Raw genomic sequence first — 20,435 nt, forward strand, 5'->3', positions numbered from 1 at the left:
TTGACCTATTCTACACCAACACAGACACACCGTGTGAGACACACGCACACACACACACACACACACACACACACACACACACACACACACACACACACACACACACACACACACACACACACACACACACACACACACACACACACACACACACACACACACACGGCAAGATATTTTGAATAATGTATGGAGAAAATATGGGGTCCATGTCTGGTTACCCATATTCTTCAAAATATCTTCTTTTGTGTTCAGCTGAAGAAAGAAACTCATATAGGTTTGGAACAACTTGAGGGAGAGTAAAGGATGAAATGCTCGAGCTCTTCAAAGCGAAACTGATTCTGATTGGCTGTTACTGTTTATATCGGTCATCCGCTGGAAAAATCGTTCTAAAAGTGATTCCAACGATATAGTTTCTCTTTGCCGTTATCGTGATAGTTTGTACGAGAACTCTGCTATTCTTTTATATTTAGAATAATTTTTAGATCTACATCTTTATTGTTATCGTTTTAGTTATCGTCTTTGGTGTGAACGGGCCTTAAAAGACTTGTTTCTATATCTATGTTCAATATAAATGTATTTAAAAATGTATTTTCCTTGGGGAAATGAATAAGCAAAGCAGGACAAATTCTTCCATGATGTACTTTTGCATTAATTGCAGCAATCTTCTTCTGTCTTCTTTACACAATATTATTATTACCACACTGGAACAGGCTTCATGAGATTATTGGCAATTATGTAAAATCGTAATGCACTTTTTCCAAGTTGCACTGAGAATATATGACAATTTATAATACAATAAATTATGAAAACAATAAACTAAATGATTTGCTTTGAAATCTGGATTTTTGAATAGACTTCAAACTTTCTTTAATTTAAATAACTAAATACTATGTTGAACTCATTGTATATAAACTTGCAAATTTTTGCATCGACTTACAAATACACGCCAGCAGAGTGCGAGCAATCACTCTGATATTATCATATGCCTGTGATGAGGAAGCCGGGGCTGTACCATCACAGCAGCGGGAGGGATTCACCCTACATCCGTGTACAAATGTCCTATATACTTCACGAATCCAGCCCAGATGATAAACACAAATTAAAGTATGTCATTTTCTTAATTTCCTTACAGCGCGAATAAAAGTCAAGAGAGAGCTGTATTAGCGTGTCATTTATTTGTGTCTCCCCCCCCTGTGTGGAGTTGGTTCGTTCCGTTGCTGTGCGCCTCTGGAGCGAGTTTAGAGCTTTGGGATTGTGAAGAGCTGCGCGTGCGGTCGGTCGCTTCAGCTTTGAAGGCTCCGACATGATGAAAATGTCTAATTAAAACAACGAGCAGTTCTTCTAATTATGTGACAGTCGGTTGTTTCTAGTGTATAACGCGTCAGGACCGTTTGGGGTAAGTGAATGAACTGATAATGCCAGTTTTTTTTTCCAGAGGATTGAATACATGGAAAACCTGTTTACACATCCTGCTAGCTGGCTAATTATTTAGCAGCCGGCTTTGATAAACAACAAGATGAACAAATGGAAAAAAGGGAGGATAAATTGTTTAAAAGCTGTTTTTGGAACATAACAGTGATGCTCATAACTTTTGTGAAATTGCCATGATGTATACAGTACAGGAGCTTTCTGATTTATATACCGCTGATTTAAATGGACTTGATAACATCCATATTATCTTCAGTTGAAGTGTGGTGGCAATCTGTGTGACATTATCTATGTGTGATTCGAAGTGTTTCATTACCATTTGGGGATTTATTTTGATGATTTCAGTTGTTTATATATTACATTCTTTACATTTAAGTTAGTTGAAAAGGTCTTATTGAAAAGTGTTTAGTGACTGAGTGACAGCTTGTATAAATGAACCTGTTTTATAATTCAGTGTCTTTAATTAGCCGGTAGCGAGGGAATGTCATTTTAAATAGTTTTAGAAATTGAAAAATGCAATAATTTTAATAATTTGATTTGTTCTAATGGACTTGACAAGATTATGGAATTCCAAACCTGCTAAAAATAATTAATGTAATTATAGGAAAATAAATAAAAATAATAAAAGTAAAGTTTGTTCTTTTATTATTATTATTATTATTAAAATTAATTTCTGCAGGTTTGGGCCTCCATTCAAGATTCCTTTGTATCCTGGTAAAGTGAATGGTGACTGAGTGACAGTCTGCAAAAGAAAGAAAGAAAGAAACCAAAATGAATGTCTTTAATTAGCCTGGGAATATAGTTTCCGATTCTTAAGTGAAAATGTAATTATATTTTTAATGGGCTTGATAAGGTCCTATTGAATCCTGCAGAATGAGGGCAGTAAATAATCAGATTTTCAGGCGAGTCTCTTTTAATTAAGGAATATCAACATATTCTTGTCCGCTTTCAGTCAGTAGAAGATAAATCTGCATTCGCTCATCAATGCATGATCATTTAGGGCAAAGTCCATGTCTGAAGCATTTATACCTGGTCATCCGAGACTCTAAATGTTAAACTTAGTGTACCTGTTGCAGAATCTTTTAAATGTCTTTGCTTATTCTCTCTGTTTCAGCTTTTCCTTTCTAGAACATTTCATCTAATTCAGTCGAGGAACATTTTCAAGACTCATTTAGGAAGGCCCATCTGGTTTATAAACTCCGGGTTCGTGCATCCTGGTACCTGCACAGTGCATGACCGGTGACCCCTCCATAGATTCAAATGGCTTGCTGTCTGAAGGACGAGCTCTTGTGTTCCATTTGTCTGAGCATTTATCAAGACCCAGTCAGTTTCGGCTGCGAGCACTACTTCTGTCGTAAGTGCATCACTGAGCACTGGAGCAGACAGGAGCGTCACAGCACACGAGACTGCCCGGAGTGCAGGAGGACCTTCACGGATCCCCTTTTGTCCCCGAGCCTCAAGCTCTCCAACATCGTGGAGAGGTACGCCGCTTTCCCTCTGGACGCCATCCTCAACGCCCAGAGGAACTCGTACCCATGCAAGGACCATGAAAAGGTCAAGCTCTTCTGCTTGAGTGACAAGAGCTTGGTGTGCTTCTTCTGTGATGAGCCCGCCTTACACGAACAGCACCAAGTCACCTCCGTCGACGAAGCCTATGAGGAAATACAGGTCTGTTTTATTTATTTATTTATTTATTTATTTTTTCACCATGAAAGCTCTTATTGTTTCCATTGGCGTATTATGTGATTACGTGAACCGCAATTTTACGGTTTTCTTACAGGTTGTAAAGATCAATTAAAATGTAATGAAATAAACAAGGTGCCAGGCTTTGAGGAAGGTCAGTTCTTCTTAGGCTAGTTGGGTTAGGCGGTAACAGTATTTATCGCAATAAACATAATTCGAAGTGTTGAGAATCTGAAATCTTGCTGTTGTCATTGGGAGGGTTTCTGATCAAGAATGACGTGTGGAATCGGTGTCCAAACCCACGTTGCATTCCTTTAAAATTGTCGAAGCTCTTCAGTAGGTCATTGATTAATAAGTCTTTTGTCCATGAGTCTCATAAACACGCTCTAAACCTTGAAATTCCAGCGGTATAAACATTGTTAGCTTTTTCTGTTCAGTTAATCTGAACAGTTGGTGTATGTTCAGAGCATATTTAGTTTCTCCATCTCTGTTTTGAGATGCAAAGGAAAATTAGTGCAGAAATATGTTATTGCCATTTGAGTAGAAGCCAGTAATATCTGTTTGTTTAATCCAAACAGCTGTTCTGGTGAGATATTAATGAAGCACGTCCCATTTATTTACTTTACGGCCTTGGAAATGCTTTTGAAAATGTACTTTTCCTCCTCACTGTTCCACTGTTTTAGTGATTCAGTTTTAGTTTTAGGTCGTTTAAGAGGTTTCTTGCCTCGAATGCTTTTCATGTAACTTATTTGGTCGACGCAGGCCTCTTTGTTAGCTTCTCTTTATTCACCATACTTCCTGGTCTTTACAACCGAACATTGCCTACAGTACATGGATGTTGTAAGTAAGCACTGTTCTCAAAAGTACCATGCCTTGAAAGACGGCCAAGAATGGGTCAACTCACATTATAAACCTTTCCTATATTCTTTCTCTTTGAAGCTTAATGCATCATATTTGTTTAAAGATGTCCGTTTTTGTTATTCATGTGCTTTGTTGCACTGTGCCAGTGTACATGTTGAGCTGGACATTTTCATTTTCTGGTTCATTACATTTCATTTCATATTACACAAGCATCATGAGCTGTGCACCTCATTAAGGAGATCTACTCAATGCATAACCTTTTTCTACTTGAGAATATTTTTTTGTCATGTATGCTGAATTATTAGAATTAATAAGTTTACATTGACTGGCTGTTAATGTTTGTGGTAAAGATGCATATTTGCTTTTTGTTGTATTGAGTGATATATATTCATTTTTTTTACATTTTAATCTTTCAAATGTATGTTTTTTTTTTTTTTTTTGCACGATTAAGGGTATAATTTGATATTTACATTTATCTGAAACATTTATCTGGTCCTAATACACATTACTGTGAGCCTCTACGTTTTTTCTTTGTTAGTGCATGAAATAATGCATGGTTAGAAGATTGGGTTACACTTTATTTTAAGGTGTCATTGTTACAGTGTAATTATATATTTAAGTACTGAGTAATATTAAGCAACTACATGTACTTACAATAGGGTTAGGGTAGGATTAGGATTTGGTTGAGGGTTAGTTGCATGTAATTATACATAATTTACTGTTATTTCTATGGTAAGTACATGTAACATACAGTACTGTGCAACAGCCATGCAATTACTAACTTATTGCAATCCTTGGTAACACTTTACTTTACAGTGTCCTGATTACATACAGTACTGTGCAAAAGTCTTAGGCATGTTAATATTATTTAAAAAATAAAATCACAAATTGAATTTATTTATGATTTAACTTCTATTAACTAATTCAAATCAATAGATGGTGTAACGACCCTTTGCATTTAAAACGGCTTTTGTCCAGGTACACTTGCGCATAGTTCTTCAGGTAGCTTTTCAGGAAGGCTATTAACATGCCTAAGACTTTTGCACAGTACTGTATGTAATCAGGACACTGTAAAATAAAGTGTTACCAAGGATTGCAATAAGTTAGTAATTGCATGGCTGTTCCCTGACATAAATAGACCGGCTCTTTATCTCAACTGACTCTATAGTTTGACATATTGGTCATTCGGCACCTACTCCTATTGTCTGATAACACACATCAGAGGTGGCTAAAAGTGACACTTGCAATATAGTGCAACTTGGCCTTATCTGAATAGGACTGTTTAATTGTCTGGAAGTGAGAAAGTACTTGAGAAACAGATAGAAAACAGCATTTACACGGATGTCATTAAGACAAGCGAAGTGTTTGAGTGGAACAGATTGTTTTATACACGAGCTAACATAGAAAAACTTAAGAACTTTGTTGAGATGACATCATAAATAACATGGCGTATTTTATCCGTGCCGAAATCACTTTTGCACGTCTTACTTTCTTTAAGTTTATGTGCTGTTTTGCATATTTTGAATCATAACAGCATAATATTTTGGTCAAATTGGACCTCTATCAGAGTCCTTTAAAGGGATGGTTCGGAGTAATTTCAGCCTAACTTTCTGCAGTCAGCGCTATAGAAGGGTGAAACGCTTCTGTTGGGGAATTAATAAGCGCAACATGCTGCAGTTGTCAGACAATTAGCAGCGGTCTCTTTAGAGACACTCTCGAGGGACAGACTTTATTCCGGTCCATGTCTTTCGGGACAAATACAAGAGGTATCTTCTCTTAACCCTCAAACCGTATTCACATTACAGCCCTTAATTCCGTAATTGTGGACAAATGTGGGCACGGAGGTCTCAGGTGTGATCCAACAATTTTTTTTAAATAAATGTTATATCACTATCTTCGATAAAATAAAAACTATCCATTTATGGTGTTTTTTTTTTATTTTTGGGGTATTTTTGAATTTATTTAAATTAATAATACCATATTTTCTATTTAAAATATGCTTATTTTTATGTTATATTTAATATTTCTTTAACTTCAGTCAAAAACATCATTTCATTCAATTCAGATAGCTAAAACTTAAAAAATGTGGTGACTTTGGTGACATCTGGTGTCTTATGTTGGTATAAAATTTACAAAAAAAGCAATAATATCAATTATTTCAATAGTAAATATGGCTTTAGTACTCAATGGCTGCATATAGGCTGAACTCTATAAAACTGTTATAATAAATGTAAGTTTTTGACTTTATCACAAGTTAAAACTGTAATTTAAAAAAAATATATATATCTGTGTTAGGTGAGACAATACAAAAATGCAAAATATGCTTAGACAAATATGACCAAATATGACAAATAAGTAGTAGATCATTTATTGTTTATTTTAAACAAAAAACATCAAATTTAAAAATATAAAAAAAATGTATTGGTACAAAACTGAAAAGAATAAATTACTTTGGTGACATCTGGTGTCTTATGTTGGTATAAAATTAACAAAAAATTAATTAAAAATAAATAATATCAATAGCCACTAGATGGCTCTACTAAAGGGCTGCATGTAGGCTCTATAACTCTATAAAACACTGTTATTATGAATTTAACCACCAAGTTTTTGACTTTATCACAAGTTAAAATTGTAATAATATATATAATATATATCTTTGTTAGGTGAGACTGTACAAAGATACCAAAATATGCTTAGACAAATATGACCCATCAAATATGATGCTATAAGGAAAATACAAAGTAGTTGATCATTTATCATTTATTTTACACAAAAACATCAAATTTCAATAACTCAAAAAACTAATTGGTACCAAACAGGTAAGAATTAACAACAATAACTCAAAAAAGTAAGTGTTAAGTAAGAATAAACAGGTAAGAACAAACAATAATCATAGTTATAATGTGTTCATGCACTTGTGCGCATGTGTGTGCGTGTGCACAGGTGATTTTAGAAAATAAAATACAAATTCAGTCATTGGCTCATTCAATTCTTTGTTTTTATATGTGTGAGTGACTTTTTATAAAAAAAAACAAAAAAAAAACCGCTCTGTTATTGGCTCATTGAATGCTTTCTTTGTGTGTGTCTGTGTGTTTGTGTGTGTTTTTGTGTGTGTGTGTGTGTGAGTGTGAGTGTTTGCCACAATGAGATTGTTGTACAGGATCACCCCTTCATTTGTGTGTATGTATGATATGCATTGTGTTGGATCTATTGATTTTTTTTTGACAAAAAAAAAAAAAACGCTCTGAATTACAGTTTTTCCCATTCATTCCTATGGGTGCCCATTTTTGTCCACAAAAGCGAGATTAAGGAGTTTTTTTTTTTCACCCACTTAACATTCTTGAATCGAGTCAAATTTTTTTTTGTGTGTTCAGGTGGCAAACTTAGGAAAAGTTGCCAAGTCTTGTACCGCTCAGATTAAGGAAAGTATTTTTAAAAAATTAATACAAATTATTTTGCCCACATTTGTCCAGATTACGGTTTGAGGGTTAAGCGCTTTAAATGGCTCAGAGATACACACCGAACGCCTCCGTCATGAACATTGAGAAACTGCACACTCGCTAATGCCAAGTGTGTGTACTTCATACGCATGTTTTTCTGCAGTTTACTCTTTTAACACAACAAAGAGAAAATTGCTAGGGAATTCCTGGGCAGCTCTTGGGTGCAAATGAAACTGTTTATCCTCAACAAAGCCCTTTGGCTGAATGAGGTAATGTGCTGGATGGGGATTCATAAGATGTGGCAGTACATGTGAATCAATAAAGCCCTTGTAAGGTTTATGTAGTTAGCACTAACATGGAAAAGCTGTAGTTGTAAAGCTTATTTCTTTCTGAAACAGCGTTTTATTTGATAACTTTTGTTTTGTGCTAAATTATGCATGTTGATGTACTCATAAGCAGTGTCAATGATAGACATTGACTAGTGTTGATTGTGCAAGTTAGTCATTGGGAAATTGATGGAATTTGGTAAATTTTACAGAAATAATTCACACTACACAACAGTAAATCTATATTTGATCAGAATAAAAAAAAAGTAAACCACATTTTTTTTTACATTTGATATTATCTGGCCTTGTATATTTTTTTTATATATGACTTATTTTTCTTTTCTTTTTTTCAATAAGCAATTTTTTCCTTTTGCTCTTATGAGCTTCTGGGAAAATATAATGCTTTTTAAGCTCATGTATCTTTGTTGTTGTTGTTTATAGTCGGCTGTTTCCGGCTTCCAGATGTCTCTGGTTTTACACAACACTATTTTTGGTGAACTAGTGAATTAGTAGATTTCTGGTTTAAAGAAAATCATACACAGGCGGCACAGATCTGAACCTCAATCAACAAATGACTTAGCCTGCTAAGTTGCCAATTCATCTCTCCACTTATACTGAGCCTGTGAGAATATAGAAAGCTTATTGTACTGAAACAGACTCAAGGGGTCATTTTTTATTTGAAGTGTCACTGTTCAGTGCTTTTATTAGATTGAATAAATAGTCGACTGTCTGCAGATGTCCGCACAGGAACTTTGATTATAATGTAGTCTCTTTTAGAGCAAATTATTGCCGTTGGCTGATTTCTTTGGCTAATTAGATCATTATTACATTGTATGATGATATGTATAGATCTTCTCTTGTTCGATTTTCTTGTTCTCATCCCTTTGTTCCTTTAGTTGTGTCTATAAGTCTCTTTTCTCATACTTCATCAGTCTCCCTCTCTCTCATAGTCTTGGCTGATTTTTTTGCACATTTTTGTTGTTGTTTCTCTTATTCATGCCTCATCTCTCATGTTGTAATGACACCTTTCGAGTTCAGACGCCTCTGTTTCAGCCAGAGATTGAGTAGAGGCTGAGGGAAATGGGCTGCTGGGAAGGCAACAAAACATTCAGTGCGGGTATTCCTGTTCCATCAGCTCCCCAGACCCGTGCCAGATGAGGAACAGTTACTTAGGCGGAATGACCATGCAGGTTTCTCGTTTTATGTCATGCAGTTTTGACACGATGCTGCTTCTCATTGCACATTAACTTTGTTTTACCACTGGAATAGTTGCAACTGGTATAAAAATTGAACGTAAACTACTTACAGAGCTCCGACTTGACTTCTGCAGATTCATTTCGGCGTTGATGGTGTTGACACAGAAATGCAAAAATCTGAGTCTGAGGACGTGAACATCACTGGTTGCCATCTCGTAATTACGGTTATGACATGGCGTGAACGCAGCATAAGCTCATTGTTTTGGTTCAGGAGGAACTGTAAAGGGCTGCTGTAGTTTGTTTACGGCGCCCCGTGACTGTGTGTCTTCAACTCTTCATCGCGCTGATGATGTGTGATGATTGATGATCAGATCGAATGCAATGATTGGAAGAACATTTTTTTGTTCCTTTTATATAGCGCTTTCATAGACCTATGGCCACCAAAGCGCTTTACATAGCCTCACATTCACCCATTCACACACTCATTCATACACCGACGGCGGTGTCAGCCATGCAAGGCTCCATCCAGCTCGTCGGGAGCAGCTGGAGTTAGGTGTCTTGCTCATGGACACCTCGACACTTGGTCAGTTGGAACCGGGGATTGAACCACCAACCTTCCGATTTGTAGACAACCTACATGAACCACTGAGCCACTGCCACCCCAAAAAAAGTGTTTATGAAAAAAATGGCCTACCCTACCTTTAATGCATTATTAATGTTAGTTATTAGTTAATGCACATTTGTTAAAGGGGTCATGAACTGGCTTTTTAATTTTTTTTTTATATTGTTGTCTGAGGTCAACTTATGACATTCGCTTGGTTTTTACATTCAAAAACATAAAAATGAATAAGTAATAGGCTATTTTCTAGCCTGGTTTTGAGCCTAGCTCCTGAAACGCTCGGTTTTTTATGGGCGTGCCGCATTGAAGACTTGGAAGTAAACGCCCACTGCTATGATTGGATAACAGTTTTGCATATTATAATGAGCTTCATGTAATGCGCGAATCGGTGGGCGGGGCTAAACCGGCAGTGTTGAAGTAGGCGTTGATCTTCTTCTGCGGAGGCGGGGTTTGATACCCTTTGACCTCATAGATCCCCACTTTGAAAAACCTGTCGTTCGCTGTGTCTGGTGTCAATAAAAGCTTTTATTGGACTAACAAGGAAGTTTTCAGTTCTGAAACTTACAAGATATTCTTATAGTATGATGACCTCTTATATGTCAAAAGCTCAAGGAAAATGTGATTTCTCAGTTCATCACCCCTATAATGTTAGTCAATAAAAATATAGGGATGCACCGATGCATCGGCTGAACATCGGTAACGGCCGATATTTGCCTCGTTAACTGCCATCGGCCATCGGGAAATAAAAATGACATTCGCCGATGTCACATGGGCGTCAGTTTGGTTTGATATGCTGGGGACAGAGACGCATTCGGAAGTGCATTTTCAGAAGTGCTGGGTACAATGACGCATTTATTTATTTATTTTCTATGAGAAAACTCCTTTTCTCGAGAAAAGAACGACCATGGTGTGTAGCAGAAGAAGCGGCGGAGTATGCACGATCCGCGAGTGCTGAAGACGTTCTGCACGGCTTTGATGGGTGCGCAGGAGGACACAAATGGGCGGCGACTGCTTCTTCCAGTGGCGGGAGCTTTTCCCTCAGCGCCGTCAACAGATAGAGCGTTAACTGTACACACCGCCGCCGACTTGAGCTGCAAAGAAACTCTGGCCTCCCTGTCAAGGACTCTTGTCAAAAAGTACGGGGAAGCTTGACCGCTCTGAATCCGATTGTTAAGTCTGACGTCACGTGTGACGTTTAGCCTTTTCCGGGTCCAAGCGCTCCTCTCGTCCAGAAATAACAATGGTGGAACCTGTAAATTTATTTACGATCACGTCCTTCTTAGTGAGGCACCCTTGGCGGTCAAAAAGGGTTTAAATTCCTTTAACACCAACAGAGTGGTTAGTGAAGCTCATCACTCAGGTGGCATAATTAAGGGTAGAGTCCAGGCATCAATGAAAAAGAAGATTTACGAGGTTGAAGTGAGTTAGCTCTGGACACGGGACACAGCACTGCGGCATTGTAAAAACACTCAATAATAACCAAAACACTAGCGAAAGCGGTAGAGAGGACCTGGACTTTGGACCCGGAAAGAGTATTATCGGAGAGTGGTTACGTCACGGCTTAACAACCGAATAGTGAGTGAGAGCGCGCGCGCGGTCGGGGCTCTCTCTCTCTCTCTCTCTCTCTCTCTCTCTCTCTCTCTCTCTCTCTCTCGCAGAAGAGCGCGTGCGCGCTTAAAATGTAATATTTTGGTATGAACATTCACCCGTGTTTTTTCCCTCATAAATGCGAACACGAAAAATAAAATGAATATTATAATGTTTTTTTTGTTGGGTCAGACAATGATTACCAAATTTCTCTCTCATATTGCTCTTCATAACAACTGAAAAAGAACTTATAAATAAGGTTATAACTGTCAACCAGAAAGTGACATTAAAGGTTTTTTTTGTTTCATAAATTGGTCTGATTGAATTTGTGCTCATTCTAGGATAGTGTGATCAAGAGCCGAAAGACTTGTATGTTTCCGTGGCACAAAAGAAGGAATAAATAACAAAAAGAAAAAACATCGGCATCGGCCATCGGCCAAGTTGTTATGTTAAACATCGGTATCGGTATCGGCCCAGAATTTCCCAATCGGTGCATCCCTATAAAAATACATAGTTAATGTCGAGATTAATGGTGCTTTCATCCGAGTTCGATTGATGAGAGTTCGGATTGTTTGGGTGATGTGAATGCTGTTTTCTGAACTTGGGTGCGCATTAGTGATGGAGGGAAGTTCGGATAATTTTACTGACTCTCTTGTTTGATCTCGTTCATGTAAATGAACGAATCTTTTTTCTGAGTCATTTCGTTCATTTAAGTGGCTTTAAATGTTATACTTTTAACAGGCAAATTCATTCGGCGATTGACTACTTTTGACTACTTACTTACTTTTTCACACAACAAAATTTCAGCCACCGGAAACACTTAACTGATAAAGTGAGTCGTACAAAACCTTTCTTTTTAGTAAACTTTGTGTACACAAACAATGTAGTCAATGCTGGAGTTCATGTGTAGAGCCCCTGGTGATACTTCCAGCACAGTTTCATGTTGTGTCGAGCCTTCTTAGTGTTTTAAAAATAGCGATTTTGATGCTATCATAGAAGCGCCCCATTAGGGCTGTCAACGAATATTCTAAATTCGAATATATATTCGAATAGTTTTAAAAAACAGAAATTCGAACGTTAAAATTAATATTCAAATGTGAATTTCGAATATGGAAAAACACGGCCGCGGAAGCAGAGGCGCGCGGCTGTCTGTTTTGCGAGTGGGCGCGCGCGTTGCCTGAGGGACAGGTCACACGAGTCGCTGGAATAAATTGCAGTCAGTTTTTCCTTTTTTTAATACAAGCACCAATAATGTAAGTAGCCTTTTTCTTTTTTAATAGCGCTTTATTTTTTATGAACCTCAGGGTAAAAGTTCTTTGTTGTCACATTTCTCGGAATTGTGTGCCTCATTTTATTTAACGTTAAACAGAAATGTTCCATGTTTACCACAGCTCGCTCGGAGCGTTCAATGTCGGTTCTATACTGTAAAACTTAAATGAATGTTAATAAATTTGTTTCAATCACTGAATGAAGCCTGCTATATTTGGGACAAGAGTCGCGACCTTAAATTGCTTGCACAAAACTCTTGATCAGCACTCAACATGTGCTTATTGTTGTTAATTTAAACCGTTATGCGCAGAGAGAGCGTGAGCGCGAGGGCGCGAGAGAGAGAGAGAAAGAGTGCCTGCGAGTGAGCGAGACTGAGGTCTGCGGTCTTGGCCATTAGTTTATTTACTTGGTTTTGTGTTGGTAATACATTGTCAAATATGTTTAAACTTAAATGAACTACCTATACAAATGTATGTATGTGTCTTTGTATTAATTTGTCCTGTTATTGATGTAATGCATTGACAAAATGCGCAACCAGATGTTCGAATAGTTCGAATATTCGTATGTTTTTTAGAGGGAATATTCGAACGTCATTTTTGAGCAATTTTGACAGCCCTACGCCCCATGCACTCCCATTCAAAAGGCATTTTGACCTAAAACGAAAATACGGTCAATCTTAAAAGTGGCGTTTCCATTCTAATTATGCTTTTACACAAAAGTTTGACTCGGGTAGATTAACAAAAAGAGCCTATGTTAAATTTTGGCGAGAGTTACCCTTTTTAAAAGGGTGGTTTGGGGGTACGGTTCATGTCATCTCTTGTACGGTTCACTGCTCTGATATGTACGCAATCGTACTAAATTGCATAAACGAACTGTTACAGGGGATGGGAACGTTTCTGCTGATTTGTTAAGTGAAGTTGAGAAAGATTACCTGAAAAAGATAGACTATTGCAAATGTCATAAAGTGTGACCCGTGCAGACTAACTCATGAACAAAATGTTTAAATCATTGTTGTGTATATACTCAACAAAAAGTAGTACAAAAATAATTATTAATGGAATCATTAAATAACTGGAACCGCTTCGTTAAATTGTTTATGATTCCCATCCTTGTTCTCCTCTCATTTGTAGTCCACGCAGTCTCAACAGACTTATTAATGCTGCTTTCGTGATGTTGTTGTGCCAGTGAGCTTTTCACAAAGTACGTAATCAAGGATTCTGTTGCAGGCAGGTCTAATTGGAGCGGTTTTTTTTTTTCAGCTGCCCGGCGAGCTCGTGTCGAGCGATAAACATATGTCGGCTCTCTCTGCTGGGCCACACAACGCTGTGAGATTTGGATTTTGCCTGTTGCAGTTTATGCTTGCCGCAGAATGTTTGTGTAATCTACTTAACTTCGCATGTCTCACCCCTTTGACCTATCAGACATGGCAACAGCATCTGTTGATGGACGTTTACTCTGCTCATGCCACTCTTCTCCGTCCTTTCGTTCTCAATCTCCTCCCAGGTGATAATGTTACATTCCTAATGCACTTGAACATCGACCGGCCCAGCGGCAGCCAACCCTCTTCAACATGCTCTCTGTGTGTTTTAATGTAGAGGATAGGAATGGATTTGTTTAGAGCTCTAGTGTTTGCTTCCGGGGAAAGTGGGATTTCACTGCAAACTAATGCACTCTTAGCCCTGAAGGGGACAAGGCTTTTCTTAATGTCCTTGATGTGGGCCATCAACAATCGCCAGCACTTGCGCTCTCTCGTCTGTTTTTGTGCCGTTTCTTGTTTCCCTGTAAACCGTTTATTAAACAGGAGTTTTGACCTTTGCAAATGTTTCGATTTAATCGGAAGTGTATTTCTTACACTTCTTGCCTAAAAGTTTGGGGTTGGTAAAAACAGTAATATTGTGAAATATTATAAAAAATTTCAGCATCATTACTCAAGTCTTCAGTGTCACATGATCCTTCAGAAATCATTCTAATATGATGATTTTCTGCTCAAGAAAACACAATTTTTTTTCTTCTGTAAACCTTTTTTTTTTCATGATTCTCTGATGAATAGAAAGTTCAAAAGAACAGAATTTATTTGGAGTAAACTTTTGTAGCATTATAAATGTCTTTACCGTCACTTTTGATCAATAATGTGTCCCCGTACATTGCTTTGGTGAATTCAAAAACTGCATGCGTATCAAAGTCACTGGCATATATTCTAAATTGCATAAATACTTCAGTGCAAAATAATTGTTATTTTTGCTGTAAAGTCTTCTAAATTATCCGTTTGAGGTGAGGCTATAGTGGATTAAACTCTGTAGACGCACTTTGCTCTATTCAAAGCATTGCTTTGCGGATGGTAATGCCGTGTTTCCTGCACCTCTATCCTAAAAACAGTGTTCTGTCACATAACCATGTCTCTTCCTGTTATCCTCATGCAGACATCATGCGGATATGTGTATATATAGCTGGTCTCAACATGAATTGAAAAGTTTTAGATAATTAACCACACAGTATTTGAATTTCCATGCACAACTCATGCACTATTCCACAATAAGATGAATTTTCTTGTGTTTTTAAATATTTAGTAAAATTGTATGATGCTTGCCACTACCAGTAAGAGTATTAGTTAATACACTCAGCGTTTTTTAATTGTTTTGAAGTAAATATTTTTAATCTGAATAGTCCTTTGTCATATGGGCCCCAAAATAATAGCTTGTTTGAATGTTTCATTTTCTTTTTTCTGCAACGAAGGATCTAGTCTTTAATTTGGATCTAAGCTTTGAAGACGTGTGGGTTGAAAATGTTGTAAGGGAGCCGACTGCCTTACAAAAATGGCTTTTACTTGTTGCTGAGGCCCTAATAAGTGAACCCTAGAGAGTCTGTTGGGGGTGGGTTAATTTGAGATGCCTATGGCAGGTCTGTTTGTTCTTTGTCTCCTATAACCCCGAGACCCTTTTTACTTGATACAATGTGTGTTTTGTAGGTGTGTGCGTGGTGCTAGCAAGCGAGTGAATCTAAAATGAGTAATAGTGAGTCATCTTATGGAAATCAGCTTGAAACATCAGCTTGAGGCAGTTTTGTGATCAAAACTATATGCTGTCAACAGGCGCTGACTTCAGGAATTTCAGATAATCTGGACAATTCCTGTCCAAAAAAGAGGCCAAAACTCACATCGTTGTCATTCCTAAGTTGAGTGCTGGAAGGGCTAGATCGTATATTGAACATTCACCATCATTTTGTTGTCAATATATGGCCTATGTTGGTCAATATTCGTTGTATTGGTGCATATACTGTAAGTAGATTTTAAATATAATTTCTTCATTTGGTGAATCAGTGTGGAAAACATGACATTGCTTCTTGCATTAAACATTTTGTATCAGTTTGACAGCAATATTTCACTTAAATATCGAGATGTTTAACGTTATTCACCAAACGGCTGAAAAACATACTGTAAAAAAAAACAAATTCTAGCTATATCTCTAAGATCTGTTTTTGATCTTTGTTTTTTTGTCCCTTGCTGTCATGCAGTTTAAAGATAACCTGTGATCAACCTCAATACCTTTTGCTCTCTTTCTCTTTGAACCGTTTCATCACAATTTTCTCTCTGCTTCGACGGCATCTCACGACTTCCTTTTGAGAAACACCAGATTTTTTTTAAGAGGCTTCTGAGATTGTTACCAAGTGATTTATTTCCCCTCAGGTATGCTAACAAATGAAAAGGCAGCGGGTGGTCGTTGAGGAGTTGTCACGTTCACAGTCTTCACACGGAATCACAGCCATAGCGAACGGCACAACGGTCATGTTGCATTAGACACATTACAGGCTTTACGTGTTTGTCGGAAGGCTAATACACAGTGACAAAGCATACAGCGTAACATTCTCTCAAGCTGGCTGCTTTGCATGACGACAGTAGGAGAGATTGTGACCTGATGCAACCTTGAACAGAGAACAAGCTGGGGTTAGTTACATATTTTGCCTGTATTATTGGATATAAACACAATGGGCCTCTATTGAAGTAAAACTTCACCGAAAAATTAACATTCTGATAATTCCTCATATCATTCCGAACCCATAATAAAGGAATGATGTGACATAAGGATGAATAATTCCCTTTAGCTAATATTAGCTAATTTACTTGGATATTGATCTAATTTACTACTAATGTGTTTTATGAATGGTATCAGTTTCTTTTAGAAACACATTTTTACAGATAGTCCCATGCTACAGTAGCTTTACCTTCTTTCTGCATGGCACCATCCTAAATGACTGCATATTTGTGTGCTAATTAGATTTATAAATGATTGAATGTTTAAACTCAAGTGCATGCTTTTATTTGAGCTTCACGTTCACTGTAACCGTCACATGGTTTAACAGCACAGGAAATTTCTTTGTTTGCAGTGGAATTTAATTCTTTGGAGATTCCCTTCCTGCACATCCTGAACGAAGCGGATTTGTATGTCATCTGATAGAGGAAGTGAAAGTGGTCCTCTAAACCTCCTAAACCTTTTGAAGTCTTTAAACGCCTTCTTATGCTGATCCTCAGATATGGGATTGGTTCATGAGGACAGGTGCTTTACGAAAACTATTACAACCTGCCGCTAGTTCAGCTGAGATAAGACCACACTTTTCCCTCATTAATCTTTTTATAGGTTTATCAGAATCAATGTTATCTTCTTAATGTAACAAAAATGTCATGGGACATTATCGGCATAAGCGTAAGAAATGTACTGTCTTTGCACAATAGTGAATAAGCATTTTAGTGAGTCCCCTTGTGCCCCAAAGTGCCCTTGATTAGCCTGATGATTGTGCAGTTTGTTCCTTACATTTTATTATTATTAATATTATTATTTAAAAACAAATTTTTTTTAAATGGCCAGGTCGTCCCTGTAGTTCAGGATTTTACTTTCCCTGTAAACTGTTACTGTTTTTTTTCTTTTCGAACCACATTTTAACATTAAACCTATTCTTAAAAGGTGTTTTTTTTATTTAATATCTATATGTTTTTAGGCGTTTAATTTGCTATAATGGCTGTAAATTATATACTTACTACATAAACACTTCTTTTTATTGTGTATGGTTATGCATCCGCTTTTTAGTCGTTATATTTATCCTTATTGAGCCATGTTATTAGTGTCTAGACCCAGCTTTCTTCATGCATGTTTTTCCTGCACATCGAGCTTTGGCTATTGGTCATGACAGACAGACGCTGGCCCTCTCCTAAACCCGGATCTGTAGAGCTCCTCACCCCTGATTGGGTTTGAGAATTAGCAGAGATTACTGACCATTGTTCTGAGGCCAGCGCTAGACTAGGATGTAATCTCCTCTAATTCCTGCCCGTGATTAGCTCCAAAGGACTCAATTAGATGGCCTGGTGATGGACGTTCATTAGCACTGTACATCAGAGCATCTCTGTGCTGACATATGTTTGCTACACAACTTTGCCACGACCCTGCCTGGCAGATGGGTACTGGAATGAAGCGATGTGTGTTGCCCTCAGTAAAGGACCTTTTACGTTGCTGTTTGGGTTGGGTGAAGCGTTCCTGCCACAGGGAAATCATGCCAGACGGCCTGTGGCGAGCTACAGGCTCTGTGCGCTTCATCTGTGCCCCAGCTGAACCCCTTCATCGCTCTGCACTGTGCTTTGGCATCCATTTGGTCCGTGAGGAGCCTGAGCCTATTTTCAATTTCAGATTGAGGTGATCTGTTCAATAGCTGAAAGTCCACCGCTGAGACTCTAGAGAAATGTCCCACCATTCAATAAAGCATGACCTTAGTAGGAAGAAAAGGGTTGGATTGCACCTTGCGCTTTTTGCAAATGTTTACAGCATTTGAGAATCTTTACTCTTTTAAAGGATTAGTTCACTTTCAAACATTTTTTTTTTTTACGGATAATTTACTAACCCCGATGTCATCCATGATATCCATGTCTTTCTCTCTTCAGTCGAAAAGAAATTAAGGTTTTTGAGGAAAACATTCCAGGATTTTTCTACACAGAATGGACTTCAATTGCACCCAACTATTCCAATGTTCAAAGAAGGTTCAAATGTCCATCTCAATGCAGCTTCAAAGTCTCGACACGATCCCAGTCGAGAAATAAGGGTCTTATCTCGCGAAACGATCGGTCAAAAAAAAAAAAAAAAAAAAATATATACACACAATTTTGTTGTTGAAAATGACAGATCATTTCGCGAGATAAGACCCTTATTTCTTGACTGGGATCGTGTCGAGACTTTGAAGCTGCATTGAGATGGACATTTGAACCTTCTTTGAACATTGGAATAGTTGGGTGCAATTGAAGTCCATTCTGTGTAGAAAAATCCTGGAATGTTTTCCTCAAAAACCTTAATTTCTTTTTGACTGAAGAGAGAAAGACATGGATATCTTAGATGACATCAGGGTGAGTAAATTATCAGCAAATTTTGTTTTTGAAAGTGAACTAATCCTTTAACAAGCTGATTTTGTCGAACGCTAATCTGAGATCTCTAAATGTCTTCATCCTCATGTTCAGGGGTCAGATTCATGATGTAGCCTGGATGCCAGCCGAACTTAGCCCCGCCTACAACATTTGAGGTCGGGAAGTTCGGTCTGGACTTGATCCGTTGTGGAGCAACTATGCTCGAACCAGAGCTGTTCGGACCAATCAAATTGTCAGGGTGGGCTTTATACGATGATGGACAGATGATCAACAGTAACGTAATCATCCACGTCACCAAAGAGCGCTTGGGTTTAATTCATTTACAAAAAAGATGGCTGCCGCTGGAGAATTGAGATGTGTAGATTCCGCCATCGCACATATCTGTTATAGAAGATATCGACAGCGCATTCATTTTAAAAGAGGAACAGAGAACCGCGATCAAGGCATTTGTCGATCGGAAAGATGAATGAAGAACATACGTCACTTACTCCGTTGCTCTGATTGGTTGTAGCAGGTCTATCCAATTGAGTGCAGAGACATTTTCTTTCCTGGTTCGGTTGAAACAGAATCTATCAGTATCAGAATCTGAGTATGACGACGTCAGGCTACAATTATTGAGAAATTCTCAAAAAGTATACTCTTGAGCCCACATATTGATAGCGGCTCCCAGATGCCTGCAAATTATATACCGTAAAATACCCCCCCCCCCCACACACTCGTGGTGTTAGCACAATTGGTGTTGACGCAAGTTCCCTACTGGGAAATGGATTCACAGCTAAAACATTTCAAAGGCTGTTTTGATTTCAACACAGCGTGATGTTAATCCATGATGCATGACGTTAATAACTGTCCTCAAGGGTGAAGGATGTCATTTTGTTTGGTGCCGCTACTGGAGAAATTACATGGTTCACCTTGAAGAACCAATTTAGGGTTTTTCTTCATTCTGCAACCAGCCTTAGATGGAGCTGTTAGTGACTGCAAGGCTCATTGGACACATTAGAGTCTTTCAGCAGCTCAGTAAACAGAAGCTGCTCGTCCATTTTGATGTTTGTTTGAGTGCTGTGTTCAGCTCTGTTCAACTGCCTTTGACATCCACTGCCTGAAGCCATTTATTGTCAAACAGTGTTCGCTTTGTCCGCTGTAGGACCAGAATGAGATGACTCTACTGGGAGCTGGAAGAGGACACTTGGAAACGGAGGCCATTTAAGATTGTTGAATCAAGATTGGGTTCAAATGTTAGTTGTTTTGGTTCTACTTGTGACCATGTGTTAATGCTTTCTAAATGCGAAAAGTTAGATTTAGATGGACAAAGTGGTCGTCGAGTGCAATAGTAAGGTTCTTCAAGTAAAAAATCCCACACACTTTCTCCTAAACTGAATTTTATTTTTGTGTTGACAACAATGGGCAAAATGTTCTCTTATTAAATGCTTCAGAAATGAGTCACTAGTGCACTATCCTTAAGAATATCGACAGTACTAAATTCATACATGCCATAAAGTCAGTGTGTTTTCAAATTTCATTAAAAAAAATAAATCGTTTGCTATAGCCAATTCCTGGAAGTACACTAGCCAATCCTGAAGAGAAATCCTCCAATCAGAGAAGCTGCTGTTACCATGGAAATGACTTGCA

General features: G+C 37.9%; 1 protein-coding gene across 1 annotated transcript in view; it reads left to right on the forward strand.

Annotated features, from left to right (window-relative positions):
• Nucleotides 1-1,257: 1,257 nt before the first annotated feature.
• Nucleotides 1,258-20,435, forward strand: part of trim62.1 (tripartite motif containing 62, tandem duplicate 1) — a 48,115-nt gene continuing 28,937 nt past the window's right edge. The window contains exons 1-2 of the mRNA XM_082155908.1: nucleotides 1,258-1,396; nucleotides 2,543-3,096. Coding sequence (XP_082012034.1) covers nucleotides 2,689-3,096 — 408 coding nt within the window. The 5' untranslated portion in view covers nucleotides 1,258-1,396; nucleotides 2,543-2,688. The remainder of the gene's footprint in view (nucleotides 1,397-2,542; nucleotides 3,097-20,435) is intronic.

This window comes from Leuciscus leuciscus (assembly GCF_965113295.1).
Source record: "Leuciscus leuciscus genome assembly, chromosome: 23".
NCBI classification, from domain to species: Eukaryota; Metazoa; Chordata; class Actinopteri; order Cypriniformes; family Leuciscidae; genus Leuciscus; species Leuciscus leuciscus.